General features: G+C 37.1%; 1 protein-coding gene across 8 annotated transcripts in view; it reads left to right on the top strand.

Annotated features, from left to right (window-relative positions):
• LOC126285378 (acetyl-CoA carboxylase) overlaps positions 1–13,740 on the top strand; it is a 385,520-nt gene that overhangs the window by 318,834 nt on the left and 52,946 nt on the right. For all 8 annotated transcript variants that reach the window (XM_049984706.1, XM_049984707.1, XM_049984705.1 and 5 more), the window contains 2 exons: positions 3,219–3,337; positions 10,912–11,203. In XM_049984706.1, coding sequence (XP_049840663.1) covers positions 3,219–3,337; positions 10,912–11,203 — 411 coding nt within the window. The remainder of the gene's footprint in view (positions 1–3,218; positions 3,338–10,911; positions 11,204–13,740) is intronic.

Below are 13,740 nucleotides of genomic sequence, written 5' to 3'. Positions count from 1 at the left end.
TAAGGAGGTATTGAATAGAATTGGTGAGAAGAGAAATTTGTGGCACAACTTGACTAGAAGAAGGGATCGGTTGGTAGGACATGTTCTGAGGCATCAATGGATCTCCAATTTGGTATTGGAGGGTAGCATGGAGGGTAAAAATCGTAGAGAGAGACCAAGAGATGATTACTCGAAGCAGATTCAGAAGGATGTAGGTTGCAGTAGGTACTGGGAGATGAAGCAGCTTGCACAGGATAGAGTAGCATGGAGGGCTGCATCAAACCAGTCTCTGAATTGAAGACTACAACGGTACACTTCCGAGAGAGAAATTCGGATTAGATATCCTAATACTTAAAATTATATTCATTGTTAAAAAATACCTCTTTTTAAGAAGCACTTTTCTTGCTATTGCTAGTCTGCTTTTCACATCCTCTCTACTTTGCTGCTAAGAGAACAAAACTTATCTATTACTTTTAATGCTTCATTTCCTAACCTAATTCTCTCTGTGTCACTTGATTTGGTGCAATGTAACTAAACTCCATTACCCTTGATTTACTTCTGTTCATAGTTATCCGATATCCTCTTTCAAGACACAATTCATTCTGTTCATCTGCCCTTCCAAGTCCTTCGACAGAATTACAATGTTACCAACATACCTCAAAGTTTTTATGTCTTCTGCTTGAGACTTAACCACTTTCCAAATTTCTCCATGGTTTCCTTTATGGCTATTTTGGAAGAAGTATTTGAAATAGAACTTCAGAAACTAGTTTGGTGTTTACAACTAAATAGTGAGTCATTAACCTTTGAAAATTTTAAAAACATGGTTTTGAGTAAACTTTGTTGAATAAATGTGGATATCCCATGACCAATGTAAATACGTATCATATTTCTTCACAGCATGTAAAAGTGTTTGAAGAAAGGATCTGGTGATTACTCCGTCATGAGAAGTAGAGTTTTTAGTGGTAATACTTGTGTTATATGACAGAAATTTGTGCAACTTACTTAAAAGTAATTAAAAATGTTTAAACTTCTATTCCCTAACTAAATGGGCCATCGATTTTCTGTTTGGATTATAAAATCTCTCTCTCTCCTCCATCTGATACAGTATGAAAACACATGATGACATCTGAGTGAGTGATTTTGCATCTGAATTTGTTGGCTATTATCTCAGTGTATTTCATTTCTGTTGTGTAGAAATCCATTTGGTACTTAGTGTGTCTGCACATTAGATTGCGCCAGGTCATATTGAACTTATTTCTTACTAAGTGTACACACACACACACACACACACACACACACACACACACACACACACACACACACACACAATGTTATAAAGACAGTTGCTAGCCACTAATTTGAAGACTTTTTTCTCAACACATTTTATTTCTCCTTGCCATTTCTGGTTTTGAACTTTAGTTTATAATATGTTGGCTGCATTACAAGATAAACTGCTAATCAGACATTGGTTGTTTTGTTTGCTATGATGCCAGTGAACATGGCTGATACCAGACAAAACAAAACAACTAACATCTGATTAGCAGTTCATCTCATAATGCAGTCATCTGATGGTGAATGAAAGTTTGAAACCAATAATGGCATGGAAAGATAAATGTCTTCAGGGGATTGGCAGATCCCAATAGGTCTTAAAATTAGTTGTGGTTAGGTGTTTCTATAACATAGTTTATAATACAGCTACGAATTCTCTCAGTGTCAGCTACTGACAAAGTAGCTGTTCATAAGTGTGCCCATAATTTTTAATACATTATGTAATCAGTGGCAGCCAGGCACACACTAGTTCCCATAATTTTAGTTGTGTGTCCTCATACTGGGTTAGAATGTTATTCGTTATTTCAAAAACATTAGCTTCTTTATGCAACATTGATTCAACAACTGCACATAAATGTCAGCTTTCAGTAAAAGTAATCGTCAAAGAACTCTGAGAGCCATTATTATGTCTAAATACTTGTCTCAGAATGAACCAAGGGCCTTCAGTGGCTTATTTTCTCTCTCTCTCACTCACTCACTCACTCACTCACTCGTGCGAGCGCACGCACCCCACCCCGCATGATTGAATGGCCAGTGCGAAATGTGACTACTTTAAAACTAGACTGTATCATTCGTTTGTACAAATAAACAGAATTAAAGTGTGCACCAATACTGAAGTGGCAGTTGTTTACTGCACATGTCTACAGGTGACAAGGGAGTGGCTACAATCAATTTTGATTTTTTAGTGTCCATGGATTGGGCAAGCAGATTTAAGACGCCTAGGTTGGGATGGGGATATGAAGAATATAGTCAGTGGGAGTGAAGTTAACCTTCACAATGATAAGATGTATGGTCAGAACACACATAACCAAGCTTTTGGACAAAGTCTTATCCCTAAACTTTCATTTAAAAAAAAAGAAAAGAAAATCCACTGCTACATTGAGTACATTGTGCATGTGCTGCCCATATTCAGTACCATAAAATGATATAGAAATCAAATTTTGGATTTAAAATTCTTGGAAATAACCTTCCTTCTGAGTCAGGATCCTGCATCCTAACATTGTGTTTCATGTAGAGCAGACAGTGCTTAATGATGTCTGAGTGTCCTAGCTACTACAGTTAGTTGTGAAGCTCATAGTTTTTTGTGTGTTACCTACAGTATCTCTTTTGCTGATATAATTGATTTATTTTTCACAAAATAAATTTGTTAATCTGAGGATGTGTATTTTAAAAAGGTTCTGTACCACTGAAATTTCCCACTAACACTCCCCTTATCAGACAATGTGCAAACCATAGATCAGGTATTTCTATGAATGCGTGATTGGTGCCTTGAGATATTGTTATGGAAGTCAGTGTGAATTGATCTTCTGTAGCTACCAAGGCCCAGGAATCATTCATTGGTGCTTCCCTTCAAAAATGCACTGAAAAATGCAAAATCTCTATTTTCTTTACTTCATATAAATATAATACTGCAAAGGCACCAGACATCTTGATGATTTTCAGTTTCACGTGGCCAGAGAACAATCTTGTTGAGCCATGTTGTCGCAACCACCAATTGAATATATCCTGAAAGACACAACAAGGAAATCTCATCTGTATTCATACAACGAGACAGACTTTTGGGACAGTTATCAGAAATAAACATTTCTTTTGGACATGAAAATATGCTGAGATAACTTCAAATTTCATTTTATTTTTTTATTTGTGGAAATAACTTATGTGAAAAATTTATGATTTTTCTCTTGTTGTAGGTTTATGTCCGCAGAGCCTACATATCCTATGAAGTGACATCACTGCAACTGTTAGAGCTTTCTGATGAGATCAGTTTAGTACACTTTCAGTTCCTGCTACCATCCTCTCATCCCAACAGGTAAAACTCAATGCTTTATGCTCCTAATTTATATAAAGCATGATTTTTTGATAGTTTGGAAAGTATATGTTGAGTAGGAGGGAGACACTAAAAATACAAATGCTATGCTTATTTAATAAATGTATGATATTTGTTTAAAAAGATGAATATACAAGAGATAAATAGAAAAACCACTTGAGAGTGATACCCACCAACAAAGGGTACTTGCATTGGCCTAAAACAACTCACTCATAGCATAGTTCTCAAGTTTTAGAATTTTAAGAGTTTACACTGTGAGAACAGAAATATTTTGATGATGCAAGTCTTATTCGGAAAGTAATGTTAGATTTTTTATAAATCATAAACTATCATAGATTTTTTCAAAAAACTGTTATTATTGAATTCCTTACATGTTTCTCTATTTTTCATCTTGGTTTCCATATTTGTTTAAAATTTTGTCATAACATTCTACAAGCTTCTGTATTCCTAAGTCACAGATGTTTGCAGCGTGTGAGGATAACCATTCTTTAACTGCTTCTTTCACCTTGTCATCTGTTGTAAAGCACTTGCCGGTGAAAAACTCCTTTATGTAGCAGACCAAGTGAAAATCACTCATTGGCAAGTCTGGACTGTACATCGTGTGGACAGTCGCTTCTCATCCAAAAGATCTGATCAGATTTTGGGTGTGAATGGGAGAACAGGGTCTGACATTGTCATGTAGCAACAAAACACCAGATGTTAGAGGGTCATGTTGCTTTTTATGTATTGCATGGCAAAGTTTAGTTAGAGTAGTGCAGAAGTCGATGTGAATGTGCCATTCAATGTATGCTTGACCATAGCCGACTAGTGCGCTCTTAACGGCCTCGGCACTCCATTTGTCTGCTTCTCACACCGTCTAGTTCAGCCAGCTGCTATGGAGCACTGCCTGCTGACTGTTCAGGTGTTTTAGCAGAGGAAGGTGAAACTGGCAAAACCATTTACACTCTGGAGCACAAAGAAGTAACATATGGTTTCGCCAATTCTGTTAATTGGCGAAAAAAAAACTACAACTTCGCTATAAAGTAGATGAAATCAGTTTTTATCGGTATCCTACGTATATGTGTGTGACACTGATTGTCTGCATGTCACACTGTATGGTGATATACACACAGCACCTTTAGGTTAAGTGGTTTGGAGTTCAAGAACTTTGGTTTTCCATAAGCTTCTGTGGTGAATGAAGCTATCTGCTTCAGCACAATTGGTAAGAAATATTTCCACATAAGGACACTAAGAACGTTTGAGTGATTTTCCCCACTGTTACAACATAAGCAAGCTGCTTTTCCTAGTTCTGACATTATACATATTCCCAAATGTTTTCTCAACCATTAATTCAAAAGTACGGGAGAGAACTTGCCACAAAATCTGACGCAGTATTTAGCAGATTCACGAAGGGCATTGATGGGTAAGTCAAGCTGTTTTCTGTGATGTTACAGGAATATATTAGATCCATTAAGGAAAATTTGTGCGGACTGGTTAAAATCCGAAGTTCGCAGGATGAACAGGATATTTCATATAATTCTTCCTTTGTGACATATCCACTGATGTACACCATTGATGATAATTTAACAATATTAAGCTATGTGTATAGAAAAAGATATATAAAACTCATTATTAGCACGCGTAGGTTAAAAAAAAAAGTCAAACTTGGCAAAAGTGATTTACGAGAAAATTTGACTTTCTAAGGAGGATATACTAGATTGCTCTAATAATGGTAGGAGCATAAGAGAGTTTTAATAAACACAAAGACTTATGTTGCATTTCGCACATGGCAGCTTGTATCTGGGTAATATGAGCTGGCAACTGTTCTTTCTCTTTGTTTACCTCTTGACTATTGGGTGTTGATGATTTTGCATGTGAATTTCTCCATACTGGAAGTGCTTTTTCGTCCGTGTCTGTATCGGTACCAAAAGTCACTGATAACAAACCTGTTTTCAAAATTCTTTTCATACTAAAAGTCACTGTTCTGCAATCCAACATCTTGTTATTGCCGGCTGTTTGCCACAGTCCACTGAAGAACATTTCCACACAGTCACTGTTAAAACTGTGACAGAGGACAAAGTGAAAGCCATTATTTAGCATATACAGCGTGTTACAAAATGGTACGGCCAAACTTTCAGGAAACATTCATCACATACAAATAAAGAAAAGATGTTATGTGGACATGTGTCTGGAAACACTTAATTTCCATGTTAGAGCTCATTTTAGTTTCGTCAGTATGTACTGTACTTCCTTGATTAATCGCCAGTTGGCCCAATTGAAGTAAAGTAATGTTGACTTTGGTGCTTGTGTTGACATGCGACTCATTGCTCTACAGCGCTAGCATCAAGCACATCAGTACGTAGCATCAACAGGTTAGTGTTCATCACTAACGTGGTTTTGCAGTCAGCGCAATGTTTACAAATGCGGAGTTGGCAGATGCCCATTTGATGTATGGATTAGTATGGGGCAATAGCCGTGGCGCGGTACGTTTGCATCGAGACAGATTTCCAGAATGAAGGTGTCCCGACAGGAAGACGTTCGAAGCAATTGACCGGCGTCTTAGGGAGCACGGAACGTTCCAGCCTAAGAACCGCGACTGGGGAAGACCTAGAACGACAAGCACACATGCAATGGACGAGGCTATTCTTCGTGCAGTGGACGATAATCCTAATGTCAGCGTCAGAGAAGTTGCTGCTGTACAAGGTAACGTTGACCACGTCACTGTATGGAGAGTGCTATGGGAGAACCAGTTGTTTCCGTAGCATGTACAGCATCTGCAGGCACTATCAGCAGCTGATTGGCCTCCATGGGTACACTTCTGCGAATGGTTCATCCAACAATGTGTCAATCCTCATTTCAGTGCAAATGTTCTCTTTAGGGATGAGGCTTCATTCCAACGTGATCAAATAGTAAATTTTCACAATCAACATGTGTGGGCTGACGAGAATCCGCATGCAATTGTGCAATCACTTCATCAACACAGATTTTCTGTGAACGTTTGGGCAGGCATTGTTAGTGATGTCTTGATTGGGCCCCATGTTCTTCCACCTACGCTCAATGGATCACGATTTCATACGGGATACTCTACCTGTGCTGCTAGAACATGTGCTTTGCACGTATGACACAACATGTGGTTCATGCACGATGGAGCTCCTGCACATTTCAGTCGAAGTGTTCGCACGCTTCTCAACAACAGATTCGGTGACCGATGGATTGGTAGAGGCGGACCAATTCCTTGGCCTCCACGCTCTCCTGACCTGAACCCTCTTGACTTTCATTTATGAGGGCATTTGAAAGCACTAGTCTGCGCAACCCCGGTGCCAAATGTAGAGACTCTTCGTGCTCGTATTGTGGATGGCTGTGATACAATACGCCATTCTCCAGGGCTGCACCAGCGCATCAGGGATTCCATGCGACGGAGTGTGGATGCATGTATCCTCGCTAACGGAGGACATTTTGAACATTTCCTGTAACAAAGTGTTTGAAGTCACGCTGGTACGTTCTGTTGCTGTGTGTTTCCATTCCATGATTAATGTGATTTGAAGAGAAGTAATGAAATGAGCTCTAACATGGAAAGTAAGCGTTTCCGGACACATGTCCACATAACATATTTTCTTTGTTTGTGTGTGAGGAATGTTTCCTGAAAGTTTGGCCGTACCTTTTTGTAACACCCTCTATTTTTATGCACTCAATTGTTGAGGTAAATGTTAGTTTTTATTGCTTCATATATTGCATTACTTAGGAATTACTTTCAGATCTAGTGCTTTCATTTTTGATAGTCTAGGTACAGTAGGAATTGATTTTGTAGCCATTCTAGCCTTTCACCATCAATTCAAAGTTATTGCTTTCTGCCATCATTGCGAATTCGTGTATGATGTGATGTATTGCTAATATCATGAAGTGTATACCATTTTAACACGTGTTCCACATATTTTATCGTAGCTCCTGAAGAAATGAAATCCAAAGCGTTCTCGTGAATGTGACTGTTTTCTTTAAGCTTTAGTGCAGAAATTATTTCTGGCGAAAATGCCTGCTTAGCACTCTTTATGTTCATGTTTTCTAAGTTAGTGGGATCAGTGTGGTTCGTAGAAAGAAAAGTGACAGGTTTTATAATTTCTGAAGCTTGTAGTTTGTACAGCTGTTTCACGTATTTCCCAGAAATCACTCCCTCACCATCAAACATAGCTCTTTCTAAAAAAAAGATCTCAGATTCTTTAAAATGTGACACTAATTGAAAGTTAAAAACAGCGGCTGTTCAGTTTTTTGGACATGACACTCTGATACAGTGATTTACTTCCGCGCAACTTTTCATCATTTTGATGTTTGTTTTATGATTATCTGTTACAATGCGAAGCACAAAAAAGCCACATTGTTCGGTCTTGTGAGTCAAAGACAACATAAGTTTACATAGTTGTGCACCAGAAAGTTGTTTAGTGAAAAAATATGCTGCTGGCAACCTGAATTTAGTTGAAAGTCCACTTATCATGAAACATAACAAACGATTAGCCAGAATTGGTAATTTTCTTTGCTCATATTATTTTGACATTCTACCATTTTCAAGATGCTGCTCCTGCATTGCATCTTGTTCTTGGAAGAATGCATCTAATTTCCAGTCCTACTGGAGTTGTTGCTTAATGGCTATTTCATCAATTACTAAGCGACATAGCATCTCCGCCTTGTTTCGACAAGTAGTGTCTACTTCCAACTTTGACTTTATTTCATGTGAAATATCACCAACAAACCGAGAAAGAGTACGGTTACTGGGCAATTTTAGCACAAAACCTCTGGCATATTTTAACCTTTGGGAGAGCAGTGTTGCAAAGTGATGCACTGTTTTATTACATTATTGCCCCAGTGCAGCAATTTTTTATCTTATTTTTTATTTGCACTAGCAAAAATTCAGTTTTAAAAGTCTTACTTTCTTGTGATAATGACCCCAGGGTTTAATGATACTCATTATTTTCATAGTGTGAAAGTCGTTCTGATAGCACGCAGATGTTACATCCCTGCCTTTTCAATCTGCTCTTTAGTCTCCGTGCCTTAGTTTTCTGTGACCTTAGTTCTTTTTCCAAGAGTTTCAGTCTGGAAATCACATTGTCTTCTGTCTGAACTCCAGCTGATGTGACTTCATTTGATGGAACATTTGTGCAGGTTTCTTGCCCAGAGTCTGCACGTCCTTTGTGTTTACGGTATATGTGATTATTTCGAGGTTTCTTTTCAACTTGTCGTCTCGATATTACAGTTATGGGAATTTTATGGGGAGGATAATCAGGAAATCTGCTAGGAATTCTAACTGTTTTGAGAATCTTTATCTTGGAACTTGATTTATAATCTGCCTCCATAAAATGTTCACTGCAAACTACTGATGAGTTTGTCCGTGTATTAGGCATGAAGTTACCTCGGGAAATCAGTCTTGACAGCGTTTGCCTTAGGCCATTATTATTCGAAAACTCGTGGTTGATGCCAACCGTTTTTGCTCTTTCGTTTTTGCAGAATGGTACGCAGCATGGCATCTGCAAAAAATTACTGATTTTCAGACTATTAGACGTCGCAGAAGTGTAGTAGCAACATACTTTTATTTTAAATATTTCTACCTATCGGCAACATGTACAACTGTAGTACGAGTGGAAATACTACAAAATTTTTAATATTATATGGTTTCTGTATTATTTACTGTACCTCGGTTAAAAGATGGCTTCAGTTAGATGATAATCTTCGGAAACAATAATGCAGCAAACCACTATTCACAGACAGATAACATCACCCACTGTTCACAGCCTACACAGGCACATGTAATTTTAACAACTACAGTTCCTCAGTACAGTCCGATAATGCGTTTGCATAGTGTACAGTTAGGCTGGGAACAGTCGGCCAGTGGCGCCGTGTGCAGCAACTGTGGGAACTTCCACAGACATGCTAAATACCATTAGATTCTGCGAAGCGCCAAGGCTGTTAACAGCATACTAATGGGCTGTGGCTTGACATTTGATTATTTACAATTACTAGGACCTTTATTCCTGAATTAAGTTAGAAAAATATCATTAATTGACAAATAGAAAACATGTTTTCATTTTAACAAGCTAACAGCCATGTATTTTGCATTTCAGCTAGATATCTGGAACCTTCGTGTAGGTTACTTATTCTAATTCATTGCTGACTCCTTTCCATTATTCAAATTTTAGCTCTCAGATAAATAAATAAATAAATAAATAAAAACTCTTTGAACTTAACAGTCCATGTCAGCTGCTGTTTTCTGTGCCTTAGGACACAACTTCATATGGTTCAATTATGTCATTGGTAATTGATCTAATTGTGTCACATCTGATACTGATTCCCTTTGTTTTAGCATACTAAAAGTCTTTCAAATTTAAAAAAGTTCATTTTTGTCCTACGATTATACTCCATTTAAATTTTCGAGATCTATGCCACCTTAACATGATATTAACAATATTATGAAAAGCATAAATTGCTACTTATTGTAAAGATGACACAGTGAGTTGGCAGACAGACACAACAAAAAGACTGAGCTTTTGGCCAGTATCGTTAATATTCCAACCTGGAATTCCCATTGTTTAACATAGTTTAAGTTAGACTCTCACTTCTTTTGCACAAATTTTGACACTATAAAAATGCTATGAGACACCATGATTCTCAGCGGATTAAAAAATATCCCATCAGGTTGGGAATGTTTATTTTGTGTTAGTATTTTATCAATCAGAGTAAATACTCAACCTGTGTTAAAGTTAAAAATTTTTAGTTACTGCAGCCAATTTAGCAACCCTGCCCCTTTCGCTGTTTCAGTCATTTATGCAATATTGTTATCTAAGGAAAGGTCAACGACACAATCTTATCTACTGTTGTCAGATGTACCTCAAACACAAAACAATTTGGATGCAAGTATTTGATCACTAACTCCATAAGTAACTAGTCTTATTTTATTAAATGAACTCTATAGATCATAAACAGAATCTTATTTCCAGTTGCTGCCATTGGAGTATAAACAAAAAAAAATTCAGTTGTGGTAGAGGCATGTATTGAAATCGTGCTCCACATTATTATTATTATTATTATTATTATTATTATTATTAACATCATTATTGAGTATTACTCAGTACTGTATTGCTGTATAACACAGAAACAGGCTTTGGTCTACTTGAGACAGCAGCTATAACAATAATAATTTACGACATGGAAGCTTTAGCTGATTGGTGACAGATTTATTAATATATATGGGATAACTTTCCACACTGAAATAGTTATTTCAGATGAACATTACCTTGAAACTGACATTTAAGTGTAGAATATTATCTTTCCCAGGTATCACAAGATATATTGCTTGTTGTAATAAATACCAACATCTCTACAGGAACAGAACTCGTGTGCTAATATTACCTGAAGAGTCAAGCTATTGTGGCAGGATACAGTACTTAGCAACATTCAGTGTGTTCCTGTTGATTCTGAAGTAGTTTTTCCAAAAAATTGACAATTTATTGTCCTTTTACTTTTATATTTTGTGACTAGTAATGAATTTTTCTAGTTTTGCAGCATTGGCACAAATTTATTGTTTGTTTTTCCAGGATTGCAAGATACACTACAGAAGCACAGGATGTTGAACTGTCTGCTGTTGCTCCAACTGCAACCTGGCAGCGAACTGGTTGCATGGCTGCATTTGAGACTTTTGAGCAATTTGAACAACATGCAGATGAGATGTTAGATTTAATTGAAGACTTTGCTTCACCAGCTACTGTCTCCGCAAGAGTGCTGGATGCACTTGAAAGTGGTGGCAGTGAATCACGTGTGTCTACCAGCATAAACATCAGCATGTCTCTTGGAGACAATAGGGCAAATAGTCAAGATCTAGAAGACAGGGTAAGCACGCACTTTTACAAGAGGGAAAAGCTAATTTATTCTTATTGTTGCATAGGAGTTACCTCCACGAATATATTTATGGAGGGATTTCTTGTAATCCTAAGTTGACTATCATTTTCTTTGGCAGTTTTCTATTACTTCATCTTCCTATTATGATTTTGTAAACATCTATTTGAGGCGCTGTGATTACTGCTTCACAGTACATTTATTCCCTCATGAATTTTGTTGTAAATAATCCACTGCAGTTCAAAAGGAACAATGATGTACATAATTACAATACCAGAAGGGAAAATGACATTCATTAATCCACATTAAGGTTTTCTTTAGCACAAAAAGTGCTGCACAATGTGGCAGCTAAAATTTTGGATAACTTACCCAATAATATAAAATGTCTGATATATAAAGAAGTAAAATTTGAAAACAAACTGAAAAAGTTCTTCTTAACAACTCCTTCCATTCTGTAGGAGAATTTCTATTATTGTGATGTGTAAAAGTGGCAGGTAGGAATTACTAATTCACATCTGTATATTTAATGACCATGATAATAATAATAATAATAATAATAATAATAATAATAATAATAATAATAATAATAATAAAACTTATAAATGTTTAGCATATAGCCATATTTAGAAATTAATTTGTGATGTGACTGTAAAATTATTCATTCCACATTATGATTTATCGTGCAAATGATCCTTGCTAGATGTAACTTACTGTTACCCACATGTATTTGTTTTTGGCTACTTATTGCCTCTCCTTCCTCATCATTACTACCAGTGGAGTCACTGCTAGTAATCAGTTCTTGTCTTCTGTTGTTGCACGAGTTAGACTCATCTCCATAAAGTAAGTACAGTAGATGGCCAATAATCGAACCCTGTTGGACGCCCTTTGTAATTTTTCTCCATGCAGATTATGTGGTGTCCCTCTTTGTAGTATTCAAACAACCAGGGTAACTTTCTGCATTCTGTTTCTTAAATAAGAACTAAATGAAGCATTTTCTGAACAGTTTATTCCAAAAAACTTAACTACTGTTATAGAGTATTAATATTATGAAGAGGGAAGTTGCTACTTGCCATATAGCGGAGATGCTGAGTTCCAGGTAGGCACAGCAAAAAGGCTTCACAAATAAGCTTTCGGCCAATGAGGCCTTTGTCAGAAATAGACGAGACACACACACACACACACACACACACACACACACACACACACACAAATGCAACTCTCACACCCAACTGGAGTCTCTGGCAGTTGAAGTCACAAAGGCCTAATTGATTGGAAGCTTATTTGTGATAGTATTTCTGTTGTGCCTATCTGGAACTCAGCATCTCCGCTATATGGCGAGTAGCAACTTTACTTTTCATAATGTTGTTGCTCTCCATCCTGGATTCTCCATTGTTTGGTGATAGAGCATTATAGTTTCACAATTACATGCCTTCAACAAATAGCAGAAAACCCTAACTGGTGATATTTTATTGTTTAAAGAGTTTGTTATGAGCTCGGTTTGTGTAGAATTAACTAATTCAGTAGAGTGGTCCTTTTAAAATACAGACTATTTGTTAAACAGTGGAAAGTCCTGGATGGAGCGACGTCAATATTATGAAAAAGATAGTTGCTACTCACCATGTTGTGGAGTTGTTGAGTCGCAGACAGGCACAACAAAGACTGCTACACAAGTAAGTTTCAGCCAAAAGGCTGGCCGGGGTGGCCGAGCGGTTCTAGGCGCTTAAACCACTGTCTCTAACTGCAGAGCCGTGTCACCACCACAGCTCTTTTCCAAGAGCACTGACAAGGCACTTGCTTACAGGCAACAATCCAGTGAATATCACCTGAACAACTCGTTGCGCTAGCGCTGACCTTTTGTGGTGATTCTGACAACTTTTCAAACCATTCTCATATTATGCCATAACAGAGAACACAACATGAGATAATACTGTAGTGATATTCCGAGAAAATTTACATCACAAAAAACCTCACCAAAAAGCTTAATATCAGGTTGGGGCCTACTTCATTGTGAATCTGGACATACGAAAGTGCACTTTAAGCCAGATTATGCATTTTAGTATGGTTTACGAAATTCTGATGCTCTTGGAGTATCCTCTGATATCCTGTTTCTGTTAGGACATAATGTAAGATCTCTTATTGCTTTATATGTACGTACGAACATAGGGGCTTCCTACGTCACTTGCTGTAATGCCAGTTTTTTGGTGCTCCCTGGCAACTTCTGAAATGAACCTATTTCTAACAGGTAACGGGAATGATGGTTTTGAAAAACATTATATTCAAAGTAAAATTTCTTTTATGCAAAACGAATTGTGTTATGTTTGAGAATGTGTGATGAATTTCTTATATCACAGATTATTTCACTCTCATTTGAAATTTAACACTTTGAGGACCAGACACTTAGAAGAATTTCGAGCCCAGAGAACCAGAAGTTTGTCATTATTAAAATTTTACTGGGACATTTATGTGGTATATCTTTAAGTGTAACATGTGCAAAAGAAGATTAATATTATAAGTGAAAGCTTAGCTTTTCT

Source organism: Schistocerca gregaria, chromosome 8, assembly GCF_023897955.1.
Source record: "Schistocerca gregaria isolate iqSchGreg1 chromosome 8, iqSchGreg1.2, whole genome shotgun sequence".
Taxonomy (NCBI): Eukaryota; Metazoa; Arthropoda; class Insecta; order Orthoptera; family Acrididae; genus Schistocerca; species Schistocerca gregaria.
The sequence above is the reverse complement of the archived record's forward strand: the minus strand, read 5'-3'. Positions and strand labels throughout refer to the sequence as shown.